At 39.5% G+C, this 19191-nt stretch overlaps 1 protein-coding gene across 1 annotated transcript; it reads left to right on the top strand.

The window, feature by feature from the left end:
• Positions 1-49: 49 nt before the first annotated feature.
• rac2 (Rac family small GTPase 2) lies at positions 50-17370 on the top strand. Its single transcript, XM_051946114.1, has 7 exons — positions 50-186; positions 8033-8104; positions 10050-10167; positions 10936-10998; positions 15033-15192; positions 15983-16116; positions 16821-17370. The coding sequence occupies exons 1-6, from the start codon at positions 152-154 to the stop codon at positions 16111-16113; spliced, it is 579 nt and encodes a 192-aa protein (XP_051802074.1). The 5' UTR covers positions 50-151; the 3' UTR covers positions 16114-16116; positions 16821-17370.
• Positions 17371-19191: the final 1821 nt, after the last annotated feature.

The following is a 19191-nucleotide window of genomic DNA, read 5'->3' on the forward strand; positions in this document are numbered from 1 at the left end:
GACTGCGAGAGAAAAAGACACAGCAGAGGCAGGGAGGGGAGGGAGGGAGGTGTGCAATAGTTTCCTGTAGTTGCATGCTCATCTCTTAACCTTCCTCTCTGAGTCCGTCTCTGTCAGAGCGAAGAGCACAGACGAAGCTGAGCGGAACAGGATGCAGGCGATCAAATGTGTGGTCGTGGGAGATGGGTAGGCCATTATTTTACTTTACTTTACATGGCAGAACTGAAGCTGCCTGTCAGTGATGAATCATGGAGTGTTGGCTCAGCTGGTGCATGATGGTGATGTTTGGCCTACGGCTCTGAATTTAAGGCGTTTTGATGGAAGTTTCAAAGTATTTGCATGGCAACCAGTAACAGTTTCTTCAACTTCCGCAGTGATGTGGCTCTGTGGTGTGGTGTTGCCTGAAAAAGCTAACATGCTCTGTATTATTTCTTAACGTTTTTCTTAAGGTAGAGGCTGTCCTGTGTTATATGTAAATCCTTAGGCGTGTGTTTGACAGTGAGGGTGCTGGATGAGCGGTACAGGCCACAACATGTAGGAAAATGCTTGAATCCTTCAAACCCAGAGCACAGGCTCCCCTCTGTAGATGGAAATCAAAGAAAAAAAAATGGCAAAGAGAGTTGTTCATTAAACAAAGAAAATGGAAAAGGGACAAGAAAATGAAAAAAAGAAACACTAAAGCTCTATTTATTTAAACTTCATGACATTTAGAAACCTGGTAGGTTTTTTGTAAAGGCTAAAATGTGTTAATTCAAGAAGTTAGAATAATGTGTCAGCTAAACCAACTTCTACATCGTCTTTATCCTTGAAGGTGGGGCAAAAGAGAAGGCTGCCATCATGAAGGAAATTGTAAAGCGGAAGCACTACAGTTGTACCTCCAAGTGATCAGTAAACAGTTAGCAGGTAGCACTGTAACTGTGTTTTCTTTTGTTTTGAACTTTCTGGTGTGTGATTTAAAATTGTAGATTGAAAAGGAGGTGTGTGAAGATTTCACTCAGTACTTTTAGGATGATTTTTGTTAACTTTAGTGCCTATATTTAAAATCAAACAGTGTCTATGAAAGGAAAAATGCTGATTTTTACTGCTGGTTTCAGCTGTAATAGGCAGGCAAGCTTGCTAATTAAAAGCAAGCTAGTGGTTAGTGGGAGTTCTGTCAATCCGGAGCAATAGAGGGACACTAATTTAATTGAGGGAGGAGGTTGGTGTGGAGCCCTGTGACAGACTGGTGACCTGTCCAGGGTGTCCCCTGCCTTCACCCGAGTCAGCTGGGATAGACTCCAGCACCCCCATGACCCTAGTGAGGATAAAGTGGTGTATAGAGAATGGATGGATGGTTGGTGTGGATGGTTGGGCCAACAAAACATAGCACTATACCATGAGAAACCATTGTTTTCTGTTAACCAAGAACAGACATTTATTGCTGGCTTTATTTATTCATTATTTGTTTATTCTTCAGACTGCAGTCGTTCTCAAACTTTAATTATTTTTATAAGCATACTGGCATGAATTTTACACCAAAGCATGCCCCTATAGAATAGAATAAGGTTCAGGAGTGCTCTGCATCTTGGTTTTCACCGCAGTTGTCTTCATTCTGCCCATACAGTTCCCAAACTGCAACAGTCTGACATTTAAAAAAATGGTAGGGCTTAAGGTGATTATGTCAAACCTTTGCATGGTAATTTTTTGTTACAGCTCTCTCATTTTGGAAAAAAAAACACACACACAATTAACTGACTGAAAGGAGCAATGTGAGGAATGTAAAGAAACGAATGAGGAGAATTTAGAGCTCGGTCCAGCTTTACACCCATGATTACCTGACCAATCGAAGACTGCCAACACAACAACACGATATTAAAACTGTCACTGAAATGTGCTTTTCAGACAGTCCAAACGGCGTCATGGCAAGATGTATATCGGTCTTACAGCAGCCAAGAAGCTGTCAGTTGAGGGTGGTATGAGTAATTTCTTCAGGGACTTTTCATTTTCGGATCACCTCCACCAGGACCGATAGTGCCATTGTGCAAAAACATGTGCATCCGTTCTGCAAGTAGCAGCAGCTTCTCCTGTTGAGTTTCACAGAAGGTGAACATCAAGCAGGTGGACGCTCTGAACACCTTTTCAACAAAAAAAAGAAAGAAGAAGAAGAGCAGCTGCAGTGTTTGTGGGATTTGTGAACACGTGTTTATTTGTCTACATGTGACTCAGCCAGAGGTAGAAGAAATGCATCTACCAGAGGACGACTGGGCTGGACAGACAGAAGAGGAAGTTGGCACTTAGTTGTAGGGAAGTTGGCGGTGCGAGTCTACGTACATACTGAACCAGCTGGCCATCTTTATTTACAGTTTTCATTTACAACATCCCCCTCTGGCTAGACATTAACCCACAGAGATTTGTTTTAAATTCTACCCAAAGTTCAGAAGTTATTAAATATGTTGCACTGGATTTGGACGAAGTGTGTCAAAAATGCTAAATTCAGTGAACAACTACCTCCAAAGTTCACAGCGAAATTAAATAATTTCAGTAGAATTGTGATGAATGGTAGAACTCTGTAGACGTTTTTCCACATAGAGCTCAGTTCTGGTGAGCTTTAACATGCATTTTGTGCCACTGACCCAGAGAAAGCTGCAAGTCACGATCTTTGAGGCAATTAGACAACCCAAAACAGATGATGCAACCGTAGCTTTTGGTGCAACGGCAGCTGTGTTGCCCCACCGATATTAACTTCACTTTCACAGAATAAAGAGAAGCTTGTCAAACAAAGTTCCTTCCTAAATGTTATCTTTGAGGGACTTTACCATCCATCTTTTATTGAATGAAATGGTGACTCCATGGAACAAATAAAGCTGTGATGTATTAAGGAGAACTGGACACTGTATACCAAACATGGTGCCCTCTCACATGACGGCTTGTCTATTGCATGGGCCCAAGAACATTAGCTTCCATAGTGTGTGATCCATTGCACATGCACATTTGTGTTTCTCCCACAGGCAGCATCTACAGGTTCCCTCCTCAGAGACGTTATTTGCAATGGCATCACACCAATGAAACTTCTTTTTTTTTAGGTACTGCTAAAAATTCATATTGAACATGTCAACAAATAATGTTATTTGCGGTTTCAGGCACTGTGGTCATAGACTGTATATTAAAGATAAACAGATATCGTGACAACACTTGTTTCTTTGTCGATTACTGTTTTGAAGCCTCAAGTTTGGCATTTATTATCTTGGTCTTCTGAAATCTGGCAGATAGTTCTAACTGAGAACTACAGGACACTATTTATATACAGTAGCTGTATCTGAAAGTGGACTGGTCCTAAAGCAAACCCTACTTCCTTATCCATTCTACTCTAAATGAGAGTATCATTTACACAATGAACAACGCTGTAATGAAGATTTAAAACTAGCAACTGGGACCATAAAGTCATTTGGAAAATTTTTACTGGTATAGCAAATCAAAGCTGAAGTGGAGTCATTTTCTCTGTAGAATCAGATGTCTTTTTGCCACCAGAAGAGTCGCCCCCCTGCTGGCCACAACAGAAAGCAGGTTTAAGGCATTCTCTGCATTCTCTTTTATATACAATCCATGCTCTTCCATGGGTCATTGCATGGCTTACTTCACTAAACAGAGCTCAGAAAAAGTTAAACAGTTGAAGATTTAATACTAAACACACACACACACACAAATAAAAAATGTCCAAGATTTCCCTCTTGAAATGTGACTTACTTTTCTCAGCTTCACTTTTTCTAATATCCTGATAGCAGTGATGAAAAATAACTAAATACATTTACTCAAGTATATTACATTAGTTAAATCTTTACCTGCTTGCATTTTATATCATTCTTGCTGCTTTACTATTCATTTGACAGTTTTTAGTTATGCTTAAGATGACCATCTTGCAGTGGATAAAGCTTTTAAAATTCACCACACTGCTATAGATCAAACCAGGGATTTTTAGCTTTTTACCAGAAACGGTGCAGTCAGGCTCATATTTATGATTTCCCCCCCCCTCTAAACTTCTCACATGATGATTTTGGGTAGTGTTTAAATACTAAAACTGAAAATAGATTTGTACTGCAGAAGTCAGTTTTTTTCTTCTTTCCTGTGTGATAAATAAAGTAGGTCACACAAGCTTCACTTCTGACAGCTACATCAAGTAACACCAGCTGCTTCTATGATATGCTTCATCATGTCATCAGTCAGACAAATCTCATTTTAGTGCTAATATTTATTTACTTTTATTTAATTTAAGTAGCACTTTTGCTACAGGTCTTTCTGTCTATTGGTGCTATAAGTCAAGTAAAGTGTCTGAATATTTCTTCCACCACTGATGAAATGACAGAAGGTATGTTGTTGTAATGGATACGAGGTTCCACCTAACAGGTTAAACAAGCAGAGAAGATAGAAAGACACAGTGGAGGCAAAGAAAGGTGAAAGAATAAAAAAATGAAGAGCAGAAAGAGAGAAACAAAGACAAAGCAAGAATGAATTTCTTTGAAGAGTATGCCAAGCAAAAACCGGATAATGTAGGATGTGTCAGCAGGGGACAGAAAAGTTGATGGAAAAGCAGATTAGGAACAACAGACGGAGAGACATCCGAGGTCTGAAGTCTCTTTTGGTCTTGATAGCTCAGTTTGGCTGGTTCCTGTTTTCAGCTCTAACTGATGCTTCTGAAACAGATCAGTTCCTTTTTGACTCACACACACACACACACACACACACATATTTGTGTTTCTATACTTATGAGAGCCTCCACTTACACATTACAACCCTTTACTCACAGTCCTAACCTTAACCACCGCTACAGGCCTTCCTCTAACCTTTGTGTTTACCTGAACAATGTTGTTACAGTGAAACCAAATCCTTAACCTCCAACGGCCTTTTACATAGGTGACAACCAGAGAAAAACGCATCCAACTCAGCGCTGAAAACTCAAACCGGTCCTCGCAAAGATATGAATAGTCTCTCTCATGCTTTGTTAGCTGATATCTCTGTTGCTCACACCACACTTGAGTCATCTGGTTCATAGGCTGGCCTTCTTACAAAAGCTAACTTATGTGACGACAACTGTCTGTCAGTGGTTCTTTGTGCTTTTCTGTTTCTTTTTAAGGAGAAAATACTTAGATTTTATAATCATTTGACTATTTTTTTTTTGACAAAGTTGGCCCAATTTAGAAAGGTTAGTTAGTTTAGGCTGCATTTTAAAGTGCCAGTCCTCCCACACTTCAGAAGGATGATTTGTCATTCATCTGCTAATTAGCTTGGCAGGTTGACCAAAGCATCCTTCAACTTTAAAGTTGAAGCTTCTGTTGTGCCGAGGAAAATTTTCCGTTTTTATACAGCCTGAAAGTCTGAACACCATCTACCCTTACAAAGCAGATCCTCAAATCCTAAATCAAGAGGCACTCATGAGCCTTTATCGTTTTAATTCCTAAATCTTTTCAGTGTGTAGGATTTGATTGTGCTATTATTTCAGCTAGAGCAAATGCTTTTAACACAGCTTTTCAGACACACTGTTGGATGCCGAGTGACTTTGGACGTTTCTATTTTATCAGTTATTTGAATTTGTAAGAAAATTGCCAGATTGATTCACAGACATTGTAGTAATTATTAGAAGTCTATCAAATGTAATGAAAACTGCCCAGTTTGTGGTAGCAAGTGGAATTTTCAATTACGAACCACAAGCAAAATTCCATTAACCTCCAATGATCGACATGTGGCAGATGTTCTTCTCATGATTGTGAAGCTTTGCAAATCAAAAAGAAAACATCTCTATGTTGAATACAAAGGGTTAGTTGGATTTTTTTTGTGTGTGTGTTTGTGATTTGGTTGATTTGACACCCAAAGAAAGTGGGGGGAAGTTTCAGCTCATCTCATCTCTATCAGGTGCAGAAACTTGCACCCTGTTCACATTCACATATTATCTTCTATTCTAAAAAAAAAAAAATGCCTTCCAGTGTATCTGAACTTGCAGAAACAGTGCCTTGTATTTTAATTCCCATGTCATGTGAGCTGGAATCAATAAGAATGTTTGTCTAACAGCTGAACTACATGCACATCCTACATGCCCCGACACCCAGGAAATATGCGCTGTTTAGAAAAGTTTTCCTTCACTGTAGCCGTTATAAGACATTCTTAGACTCCATGTTTTGTCCATCTGTAGACCAACACCAAGCAGCCCCTCCTGGGGTTACAGTTAAGCTCTCAAATAGTGCACTATAAAAGACAATAACCCATGTCAGCCTCCCAGACTTGATTTTTGAATAGAGTGGATATATTTTTATGAATGTTTGCATCTAAAAACTTGGCGTCACATTAGAAATTAAAGGAGCAGTGTGTAATATTTAGGAGGATCTATCAGGAGAAATAGATTCTAATGTTTACAGTTTTGCTTTCATTAGTTTATAATCACCTGCAAATAAGAACTGTAGCTTAGAATGAGTCCCTAAAATCAAATAGATATTGGGCCTACATGTTGTGATGCCAAGTTTCTACAGTAGCCCAGAACAGACAAGCCAAACAGTGGCTCTACAGAGGGCATTTGAAGTTGTAGTCGCGGTACTTTATTCTGTGCTTTGAGAGGGAGAAGTCAGAGAATGACATTCAGTTGGCTGCAATCTGCAACCACAGCGCTTGATGCCGTTAAATCCACTCACACTCTGGTCCTTTAAGTTCCACTAAGACTTGTGTGGGTGACTGAAGCTTTTAGACTTTTATGAATCTAACCAACACATCACAATGTTTGTTTCAATGACAAAAAGAGCGTGACTCTAAGAGCACATGGTAATTAAAGCCAGCAAAGTCCACCTACTGATGATTAATAAGAGATGCAGTTAGATGCTTTACCAAAGGGAATAGATGGAACTTACATTAAGATCACTGACTCTGACTTTTCATGAATAGCTTGTGTTGCATTTGACTTCACCAAACATATGTCAGCAACAACCAAAGATGAAGTTAAAACCAAACCATCCATAGTTATGAATACTCTTATCACAATCAGATCTGTTTCAGCAGGACGGTTTGGACCTGGTTTGGTTAGATTTAATGCATAAGGACATCAGTTGCTACCTTCAGATTGGAAAGTGAGAATATGCAGAATGGAGAATACATAGAAGAAAAAAGGTCAAGTAATATGCTATGGTATCTAATAACTACGGGATCTTTAAAGGTCAGCAGTGGTGAGGTAATGATTACTGATTGTGGGTGACGCAGTGATTAATTCCCTGTACTTTGGGCAGAATATACATTTTCTTGGCCCTGCCTGATTGCAGCCTTTAAGTAAGCAACACCGTGAAACAAAGAGATTCAAACAGCCTGAAGATTAGACTATTACTTTATATAAGGGAATCTAAATGTCACCCTGAGAGGAAAAACCACAGCTACAACACTCTACAGAACCTCTGTTTGATGGAGTTGCAATAAGACCGAAGCAGCTCCTCGTAGATCAGTCAGATTTATCCAGAATGCTATCTGCTCGGTGTAGCAGTGCTGAGTTAAGGTGATGTGTTGTTGTTGAAACACTCTCAGCAAATCTGGAACAAAATAAGAACCAGGCTAGTTGATACTTGTTGGGTCGTGCAGGACTGCATGCAGCCACGTAGTTTCATCACAAGACGCTCACTCTGTAGTTAGTCTGTGCTCATCCCAGTTCATTAGAAAAAGTGACAATAAAAGCAATACTGTTAGGAATAATTTGGCTCTCTATCGCACACTAAGTAGGATGTGACCCTACTAACAAGATGAAAATAATATTTTCAAAAAGACAAAATATGCACAGCTCCATCTGCACCATCCCTGTCAGCACATGATGGAACGGTATATTAATATCCTGTCTGGTCTAATCTTAATACTGCACTATATGCTGTTTTGTGGTAACTCCGTGGTGCATATTATGGAATGGACGCAACTCTAGCTCGCTGTACAGCCCCACCCACCTTTAATCTTTCTCTCACTTCAAAATTTATTGCCTGAAACGCTGTTATTGTCTTTTTCCTAATGCCTCTCTGTATGTGTTTTTACTTGTGTGATTTAGGGCTGTGGGTAAAACATGTCTCCTCATCAGCTACACAACCAATGCCTTCCCCGGGGAGTACATTCCTACTGTGTGAGTATGACACACACACACACCTATATGCAAGCACACACACGTTCTGTCTGTCTCTGTCCATGTGTGTGAGCCTACATCAAAGAAAACATACATCCACATGTATTTATGACCACTCATGAATGTAATAAGACGCACGGACAAATGTTAGAGTCTAGAAGTCTTTATCACGGTAACACAGACACACAAACACACGCTGCAGTGCTGCTGTAGCTCTCTGATGGCGTTCACACAGGCAGGTTTGGGCTGGCAGCAGCCTACAGGTTAGGAAAACATTTCTTTTGAAAAGCCGGCCTGCTCGAAACTCAGCTGGTTGCAGCAAATGTGCACTAGAAAAGGAAAGACGGTGTTTGTTTTCCTTGAATAAATAACGCTGTTTTGCCCCCTTATCCATGACACAGATGGAAGTAAGTACATTTATTCAAGTACTGCACTTAAGTACAGGTTTCAAATGCATGACTGTTTTATTTCCACTCCGCTACATTTCAGAAGGAGATGTTTACTTCACCACATTAGACAGTTTTAGTTTGGTATTTTGATTTTCATAAACAAACATAGAAAGTGCCTATATTTTGTAATGCTTCCTTTAAAATGTAATTACCCAGCAGTATGTACAAGTCGATCAGCTGATTGGAACTATTCTGCAAATCAATTAAATTCTTTTTTTGTGCAACAGTGTCTCACATTCCAGATTCTCAAATAGTCTGTTACCTTTCCTTTTCCTTTAGATTTTTATTTATTGGAAGTAGTTTTGACATTTAAAAACACCCCAAAATAACTGGGTGAGCTCTAAATTATATTTCTCAGTATTTTTTTCGGTGCTACAAATAAAAAAATAAAGAAAGTTATTCAAGAAAATGACCAACAGATTGATCCGTCATGGAAACAATCAAAAGTTGCAGACCTGTACGAAATTTTTTTTAAAAATAATAAAAAACACACCTCCAACTTTCACCAACAGTAAAATGTAACTTATTAAAACATATTCAGTTTGTTTGCTTTTGTATCATGCAGCTGCAGTGCTATACTTTCTAAACTTCCAGTGCAGAGCTTTTACTTAAAGGATCTGCAGATTTTCTAGCCAACAATAGATGTAATACTGTAATAAAAACAGAATAACAGCTTGAAAAATACCAGGTGCTTTTCATAGGTAAATAAGATTTTAAAATATATTTAAAGTAAGAAAAATATATGATTTGCCCCTTTTCAGTTAAAAGCCTGTAATTGTTCCACTTTTGCACCAGCTGTAATGTGACTCTGAGCCAATGCATGGCAGGGAAGCAGAGAGTTGATAAAATAGATGCACAAGGGAACACCAACATCATCAGTATGACGGCCTAGGCAGGAACAGTCTGATTCATTGACTTCTTACATAGTCAAATTGAGATTTTTGTAAATATTGTATTTATATTTTTCTCTGTTTTTGTACTTACAAACTGGCTTGCATCAAAATTTCCCAAAGACATTAATAAACTTACTTGGAATTTAATTCACTGACATGAACCCATTGCTCTTAAGGTAAAAGCAGCTTATAGTAGATCCAGGCAAAAGAATAAAACATACAAGCTGAGGAATGAAACTGTAATGTGTCCATGTGTCCACACAGGGGCGCTGCTGCTTAAACATTGCATCTCTAAATACACATTACTTCTGCGTTACACAGCAAACAAAGACAGACAGTCAGTTCAGGTTATTTATTTAATTAAGCTCTATTTGTTTTCTGGAAAATGCTATGATCAACATTGTTTTTACTTGTCCTTCTAAAGTTACTTCTACACATCCTGACCAACTAGACTTTTCATGTTTTCTCGTGATGCTCTCAGACATCTCATATGACCTCAGTGTGATGACATGTCTATGGCACCGATAAATCAACTGATTGTTTAAAAAAAAAATCAGTTAAATTAAAGACTGATTGATCGCCAACCTTCTCTGCTCCCCACAGGTTTGACAACTACTCAGCTAATGTGATGGTGGACAGCAAGCCAGTCAACCTGGGCCTCTGGGATACAGCTGGACAGGAAGATTATGACAGGCTCCGCCCACTGTCCTACCCACAGACGGTGTGCAATCACACACACAGACAAACAAATCATTAGAGCTGACTAAATCTATATGGTCCCCAGCTGTGCAACTAGCAGAGTTTAATTTACAGCTGTCAAACCCACATTCAATACTGCACTCCAGGGCAAAATTACTGCAGCAGGGAAGATTCTGAAATGCTGACGGTGACGTTCAATGTGATGACTTCTTCTGTAAGATAAAAGGACCAGGAAGTTTTTAGTTTGAAGTTTACTCGAAAATTGGAATTGAATGTAATGCATTATCATGGTAGCAAATCTGACTTATTTCTCATCCCATAATGCTAATGTCCAGTTGCTGCAATGCCGTCCAAACATTTGGGGTTAATCAGACAATTTCATGTTTTCCATGAAAATTCACACTTTTATTCATGTGCCGACATAATTGGGTTTTCTAATCATCAATGAGCCTTTCAACACCGTTAGCTAACACAATGTAGCATTAGAACACAGGAGTGATGGTTGCTGGAAATGTTCCTCTGTACCCCTATGGAGATATTCCATTAAATAGTCATTTACCACATTAAAAATGTCTAAACTGTATTTCTGATTCATTTTATGTTATCTTCACTGAAAAAAATGCTTCTTTTAAGAATGAGGACATTTCTAAATGAGCCCAAACATTTGAACTGTAGTGTATTACAATAACTGACACCAAAATACTTTACATCTGATTCTACTGTAAACCCCGATCCAAGTAGTAACAGCTGCCGTCTAATCTGCTCTCTCTTTTCTCATTATCCATCATAGGATGTTTTCCTAATCTGTTTCTCGCTGGTGAGTCCAGCGTCCTATGAGAACGTCAGAGCTAAGGTGAGTCTCATCTGTTACCTGCTCCCACAGCTTTATTTAGGGTCACCTAAGTAAAATAAACACGTGTCATCCAAGTGACTAAATTAAGTATTTCTAATATATATCAAAAGTTGTTTTATTGTATTTTAATAGAAACAAGCAATTAATGGCATTGCTGCCACATCAGACATCTGTATGCAGGGAAATAAATAAAGAAAAAATAACCAAGGACAGGAGGTATGGTTGGTTGAATTGTGTTCTGTTGTATTGAGTGCATGCATGAGATTGATTCAATGTCTTCACTGATCTTCAACACCATCTACTTTAGTCTGACTGAAACACACATCACCATCACTTTAGGTTGAACAAACTGTGGATTTTCTTTTTCTATTTTCATCATGTTTCTGAGCTGGCCACAGCCATGACTGAAGACATGTTTGTGGGTTGTCCATCTGTCCATTTGTGAGTCCATCTCATTCTTATGAGTGTTATGATCTCCACCCACCATTGTGACCTTTACAAAAGTTTCACCCCCCTCTTGTCTCAGACAAACTAAATGAACCAAGGTTGTTTACAGGTGAAACTAACAAAAAGTGCACAAACAAACAGAAAACAGAGGTCTGTGGTCTAAAAGAGGACAGTGTGTGGTTGAATACCACTATCCCCCACTAAGTCTACCAGCTGGTAGACCAAACAAAAACCCCTTAAAAGAAAAACTTTCCCCAAAACAAAAAACAAAAAAAAAGGAAATGCTGGGTTCTGTGCACTGACATGACACAAAGACACTTAGGTTTCCATAAGAAGGCTGACTGATGGTGTCAAACCTTCCAGGTCACCTACCCACAGCCATCTGAGCAGCTGGGAGATCCCTCCTTATATCCCCACCCAGCTGATTGGAAACAGCTGAGCTCAATCTCAGAGGTGCAGCAGATTGAGCCTGATCTGTGAGCCAGGCTGTGAACTTTCCAAGTCTGTAACAGTGAGTTGGCCCTCCCTTTACACCAGGCGACTACAGCGCTGGCTTTTACTCATCTACCAGACCCTATCTGGGAAGACAACTCAATATATCTCCAGCCTCCTACACCTCTGCCATAACAACTACCGCCTGAAGTCCAGTGATCTCATAACACTCTCTGTTCCCAAAGTTTGCACAGTCTTTGGCCAGAATTCCTTTTGCTTTGCTGCAGCAATGATTGGAATTTCCTCCAAAAATCTCTGAAACTGTCATCTCTTCCATCACCTTACATTTTGAAACAGAATCAGCTTAATGGGCCAAACATGCAAACACATACAGAGCATTTCACTCAATTCTGTGTCTCTCAGTCAACTTACTTCAAAGTCTTCGCTACATATTTTATGTGAAAATGAACAGACATTAAATTGCAACTCACCTGTCTGGCAGTTTATGCAGTCTTATTTGCATTTAACAGCCTTCACCATCAGTAATCAATAAAGTTGGCCCCTTGAATTCACGATTTCAATTATCTTTTGAGAATGAAATCTCAGTCAACGTCTCAAAGGCGCTTTGGTGAAATTTCTCCCGGGTCACTGTCTGCACAACCACAGGCAGCCACATTCATTTTTAATTAACTTCCCTTCACTGAGACGCTCCAGAGTTGTGTGAGACATTATTCTAAGCAATGAACAGCAGCTTATTCATTTTTATTATTATTGCATGACAGTGCAGTTAATAGGTAGGATAGGCTCTTGTTTTCTTTTCTTTTTTTCATTTGACAGATGCCTGACAGAGTATGAGCACAGAATGACCTATACAGCTACTAATGCACATGATGCAGAGTGACTCTATAGTTTCACATTTCTGAAATCAACGAGCACAAATATGTTCCAAAGTGGAGAAAATGACACAAACAAGGATGTCCACCAAATGGAAAAAAAGCATTTGAATTGTGCATGCTTGAATTCACGTCCATCTTCTACTTGATTTTTGACAGCAGTAACGGTGTGGTCGGTTCAATGTAAGAAAATTGCAAAATGATGATAATCATTGTTTTTCAGAGCCCAAACTGAAATCCTCAAATTATTATAATTATTATTTTGCCTAATCAGTAGGTCAAATTCCAAAGTGAAGGAGAAAAGCAGCAAATCCTCACATTAGACAAGTTGGAGTTTTTCTTACTAAATTTCCTAAATAATTAATCAAATAGGTGCTTTTCAGTCCATTTATTTAACATTTAATTAAATTATCTTTTAGTTTATTTAATTCAACTTCAGATTAACAGCCGTCCATCCATTCATTTTTCTGTTTATGCTCATATGGGTTTAATTATTCTGTCCTTCAGTCTCAATACATTACAAAGAATCAAATTTTATTGTGAGATAAAACCTTTTATGTACAGCGCTCTCATTTTAACTGCTCTTTCAGCTTTTGTGCTTTCATGCATTCATATATTCCAGCATTATGACGCAAGCAGTGCAACAACAACAGCAGGCTCTCTTCATTTTAGTACCGTTTACTTCTGTTTTGTTCACATGAGTCTCTATAGTAACAAGAGACAGAAGAAGCACTGCACAGATAGCCCCTGCTGGATTTGTGGATATGGAAGGAAATTTAAAAAAGAAAATAGCAGGCACAATTGAAGGCACAAGCAAGTTGAATGTTTTAATTGGCACTGCTTGCATTAAGTGTGCACAATCAATTAAAGAGCCTTTCTGGTGAAAATCAAGTTTCAGATACTAAGGCAGAAGACCCGGTTAACAGTTTTATTAGATGACACGCAAGGCACTGGGAAAAAGCTGGAGAGGAGCAGGGCTGATAGCACGACTGCTAGAGCTAGGGCTTAGGTTGCTGAATAGAAACCTGGAGCTCATCGTCAAGAGCCTGGAACTGAAATCTGGGAATAGCTGGAAACCTCGGTCTGAGGATGGGTTAAGAAGGGTAGGGGAGCAAATGCAGAGGAGATCCAAAAGGTGTCCAAGATGAGCCAAAGTGGAGGCCCAGACAATGAGAGAGGTCTGGAAACCAGGACCGAATCATCCGAGGAAATGCTTTAGCTGAGTTTACGTTCCGGCAGGGTGGAGGTAGCAGAGCATTTGAACCAAGCTTGATGCCTGTCATGTACAGCTGGTGAATCTGTGCTCCTGCTCCACCGCTCTTTTCCAGTCCTGCATTCACACTGAAGCAGATAGAAAGACTGGCTGCTGGCAGGATTGGAGGTAGAAGCAGCAAGCATAACAAGCAGCATTCTGGGCCTTGACTTTGCCAAACGCCTGCCTTCAAACGGAACCATTTCTCCCTTCACATTCCTTCCTGCATGAGTTTCAGAAACTCATTTGTTTTGTGTGTGGATGTGAGAGATTATTGACAGCGCAGTTTCCAAGCAGCTAAATGTCAAACAAATAAAAGGATAATAACACAGTAAAGTATAGATTGACCAGAGTAGACACTCAAAAGAAAGACGACACAGTAAGATCCATCGGGTAATACCCATAATCCCCAAATGCCAACCAGCGGGCTTGTGACCAATCTTCCAAGCAGGCTGGATTTGCCGGTCTGAACCTACAAGAATCTAGAGGCTGTGGGCTCTAACTGAATTAATTCCTTTGCAGATATCATCTCTCATTTCCTCACTGAGGAAAATGGATGGAGGATAAAAGAGGCAAAGGGCAGAGCGAGAGAGCACGAGGATGAAGCGTAGGAAGGAAGGGGAGGTATGAAGGGGAGAGGCAGAAAAGAGATCAGAGGCAAAGCAGGAAAGGTAGGAATCTAGTGGACACCTGAGTGAGAGGCAGCCAGGACAGGTCTGGAAATGATTTTTTATAGATTATATGCAGACTGAGAGTGAAACTTGGATTGCTTGATTGAAAAGGCAAACTTACATCCAAACTCCAGCGACAATCATACACTTCTCTCTCTTTCGGAGCTGCAGCACATATTTCATGGCAGGTTAGGAAACCTTTCATCCAGTGTCGAGTGCTTCCTGACTTCAGACCTCCTCTTCACCTCCTGTTGTGCTTTTAATTTCCAACACCTTCATCTTGTGTGTTTCTCTTTCCCTGTTCTCATTTTTGTCTTCCTTTACTCTGTGTTCTGTCAGTGGTACCCGGAGGTTCGCCACCACTGCCCCTCCACACCCATCATCCTGGTGGGCACCAAGCTGGATCTGAGGGATGAGAAGGACACCATCGAGAAGCTGAAGGAAAAGAAGCTGGCACCCATCACCTATCCGCAGGGCCTGGCTCTGGCCAAGGAGATCGGTCAGTAGCACTGATGGTTTCCTCTCACTTGTTTGGAAATTTGTTGCCTCTCTGACCTGGAATAATGTGAAACAAAGCAGGGCTTAAATGCTCAGTCTTCTCGGTTGTAGACAAAAAAATGTGATTAATGTTCAATGGAGAAATTCCCTTTAGACCAGATGTTGAAAACAAGCACATAGACTTTTAGTTAAGACATTGTCATAACACCAAGGTTAATATTAAATTTATAACTGTGCAGAGTGCAAATGCAAATATATTTATTTACCTCTGGTCAAAAGAAGTTTTCAGGTTTAGAGATAAACACACATCTGCAATTCTTTGCACAACAACAACAAAAATCTGACTTTAAACTGTTTAAAATGCATGTAGCAGAGGCTTCATTCTCTGCAACTGCACTTGTTTCCTCCAAAATTTTAATTTTCTGCTACTACTGGAGCAGCTGATAACAGTCTGGCATGGTGTTGCTGATTTGCAGATAGAATTAGGTTTGAATACATTTTGAGTGAATGGTGTGTTTGTTTTTTAGTCGTCCAGCTTTCCTACTGTTGATTCCACAGTCGTTCCACCACATGACAATTGTCCATCCTTGGGAAAAAGGAACATAATATAGAGCATCATAGATTAAGTTTCAGAGTCAGATACTAATACAACAAGAAAAGACAGACAGATTCAAAGACAAACGTACGCCGTTGTCACATAACTCCACTGCGTTCCTTGGTGGAGTAAAAGTCTCAAATTGTGTACCTCAGTTCTGCTTCTCCTAAATATGTGTCTTTGTCTGTATGTACAGATGCAGTAAAGTACCTGGAGTGTTCTGCCTTGACTCAGCGCGGCCTGAAGACTGTGTTTGATGAGGCCATCCGGGCCGTCCTCTGCCCTCAGCCCACCAAGGTCAAGAAGAAGCCCTGCTCCCTGCTCTAAGTGGTAAGACTCATGCAAACACAGGTTTAGGAGGGATGAGGGGTAGTTTTCTTTCTGAAGGCATTCAGAAAAAATCACGCTTCCTCGTGTAGTTTCATATGGATGACAAATGAAATATAAGTGAGCCAACAGATAATAAAAGGCCAAGATTCACATGAACTGACACCGTGCAAGACAATACAGAGAGAATGTGAAACAGATGGAGTGAGTTCTGATAACACACAGAGAATAAAGACCAGTTCTTATAATGTCATTTTAATAATGTCACATTTGATTAATTTAGAGAGAAAAAAAATCTGATCACAGGACTTGGGCGATTATTTCCAAGCCTTCAGGGCAGATTTCTGGCTTGTCAGGGGGAGGAGACTCATCATGTAGTGAGATGGAAAATGCAGCAGTTATTGGACAGAGAATGATTCAAGGCGCCATACTCTGTAGGAGACATATTATCAGCTGAACAACACAAAGCCAAAAAAGGACGCTATTTCGAGCTCCTACCTATTAAAATTAGCATAGTAATTGCAGAGCTGATTGTGTCCCACTGCTAGTAAATGTGCAGAGGTGTTGATAGAAATTAGTCACTTTGCAGCTGTCAGAAAAAAAAGCTAAATAAAATAATAAAAAATGTTCTTAATGCTGAAACTGAAATTCTTATTCCTTGAATGTCCTGCATGTGCTGCCTGTCTAACTTGTAATTCATCTTGTAGATTCTTGAATGACCAGAGAAGAAGAGAGAAAGACCGCCTCGGGTTGAAAGAAGAAGATTGGAAAGCTCTGTCTCCTGTAGAAAACTAGTTTAAAGAAAAAATAACACGCTCACTTTGGCAGTTAATTCAACAGCAAAGAACTTTTGTGTACAGCATATTATGTAACTGATTTTTTAAAGTGCTCTGTAGGTGAGTTCTCTGCAAAATAAATGAGTTTACCAAAACAACTCCCCAGTGTGCCCCATGAGCTGAAGTGGAAGAGCAGGAGCAGCATGGAAAAGTAGCAAAAATCTCTGCAGACGCTGGCCCTTTGGGTTCAAAAATATGTCAAGGAATCTTGTGGAACTCAAAATAATTATAACATTTATCACTTAGAGCAAACACAGTGTTTTAGTGAGATAAGTTCATGTTGTGGTGTTTTTATAGTGATCAGGAATGATTCTTTGATCTGAGCAGACAGATGAACAATATCATGTTTCAGTAAAATGTATTAACAAATGTATTATTTGTTGTGATAATAAAATAAAAGACGTTTCATTTAGTAAAAATATTTCCTGAAAAAATCATTTCTACACAGCTGATATGATCATGATCACTTTGGTGGAGGATCAAATCTGTGGTTTTTCAGTTCCTGCATAACGTTCTCGGTCTGATACAAGCAGCACCTGACATGTATCATCGTCTGCAGGACGGCGGCAGTGAAATGCAGGAACACGGCGTGGAAGCTGTGTTGAAGGTAATGCTGATGCATCTCATTGCATTTCCACCATCTGGTATGAGCATCATCGATCTCACTTGGTTTTCCTGAAGGGCAAGGCACCAGGACAGTGATATCAATCTGACTTATCGGTGGAAAACTGATTAATGCACATATAGGGTTATAATCATCATCTGACCAGGTGGGAAACATTGCTCATTATTTGTTAGTTGAATGTGTGTGTGCTTGTGTCAGAGAACAAATGATCCTGTATACCTCAAAGCCAGGGTTATAGGCCCAACTGCAGACACGGTGGCTCTCTTCACGTGTTGTGAACATAATGGATTGTAGAAATTAGCTTATGAGGCAACAGTATTGGGCTGCACAGTGGATCGGTGGTTAGCGCTGTCGCCTTGCAGCTAGAAGATCCCAGTTCCTGGAGGACCATGGAGTTTGCGTGTTCTCCCTGGTCATGTGTGTGTTTTTTCCAAGTAGTCTGGTTTCCTCCCACAGTCCAAAAACATGCTGAGGTTAATTGGTGATTCTAAACTGTCTGTGGCTGTGAACATGAAAGACATTGGTGATCTGTTCAGGGTCTCCTACCTTCTCCAAGTCAGCTGGGATAGACTCCAGCACCCCCGTGACTCTAATGAGGATTAAGCGGTGTATGGATAATGGATGGATGGCAACAGTAGGTGTGTTAGTGTTTGTCCTTTTAAAAACTGTAAAACCATTTCTCATTGTAAGACACTAAATGCCTGACATTTATTCTGAGTTGAAATTTTGATCATGTCATTTCTTAAACAACCACTTTAAGTAGTCTGTAAATATCTTTTGTAATCACTGAGGTCACTGTAATTGTGTTGATAAAAGCACTAAGCAGTGTGATTCCTGACAGGATTCTGTTTGATGACGCTGTTCCTTCCAGTGAACAACATGCTATATATTAAATTCATAAATAAATAAATAGATCAGGGTGGTTTTCATGGAATTTTTGAGAATTATAGAGACAACAAAACCACTTGGAATAATCTTGGTTTGTGGTTTGAATTAAATGTTGCTGTCACATGTAAATGTTTTAATATGTAACAGTCATGCTTGAAAAGGTATTGTGAGAAATGAACAAACAGAATACATTGTCACTGAACTGTACTGATACATCAAGTATAAACATGTATCTTTTCTTAGTTATTGATGCTCGTGCAATGTTCTCATCAAACACACAATCTTTGGTGTTGTGTTTTCTTCAAAACATTTTTTGTGTAACTTGTAAGTACAGTATATAAATGCAATTTTCCACAGACAGAACTACATGATCCAGACTGCTTGTTGTACTGAGAAAAACCATCAAACAACAAAACAGAAACAAAGTCTACATAGCAGCCAAATCCATTTTACAAAATCAATAACATTAATTTTCTCTCTCATTTTAGAACAGATGAGTATCGATTGAACCTGATCGTGTAATAGCGTGAGATAAACAACTACATTGTCTAGGAGCAAAGACAGCAAAAGCTTGGCCTCATTTCATCTTAAATGAAGCTTTTGAAACATTCAGTACTCAAAGGTAGCAAGTCTGACAGGTTGGGCATTTCACTGAGATTGTTCCATTTCACTGACAAGTCCAGCAGAATGGAAATATGTATGAAAGTCACAAATTACAAAGCCCCAAGA

The sequence above is a fragment of the Acanthochromis polyacanthus genome, chromosome 3, assembly GCF_021347895.1.
Source record: "Acanthochromis polyacanthus isolate Apoly-LR-REF ecotype Palm Island chromosome 3, KAUST_Apoly_ChrSc, whole genome shotgun sequence".
In the NCBI taxonomy this organism is placed as follows: domain Eukaryota; kingdom Metazoa; phylum Chordata; class Actinopteri; family Pomacentridae; genus Acanthochromis; species Acanthochromis polyacanthus.

What these genes read in the sequence shown, in the direction of transcription:
- rac2 (XM_051946114.1), top strand. Translation starts at nt 152, where the DNA reads ATGCAGGCGATCAAATGTGTGGTCGTGGGAGATGG. An exon ending in GGGGAGTACATTCCTACTGT is followed by an intron (nt 8,105 to 10,049) that starts GTGAGTATGACA and finishes TGCTCCCCACAG; the next exon opens with GTTTGACAACTACTCAGCTA. An exon ending in GGCTCTGGCCAAGGAGATCG is followed by an intron (nt 15,193 to 15,982) that starts GTCAGTAGCACT and finishes CTGTATGTACAG; the next exon opens with ATGCAGTAAAGTACCTGGAG.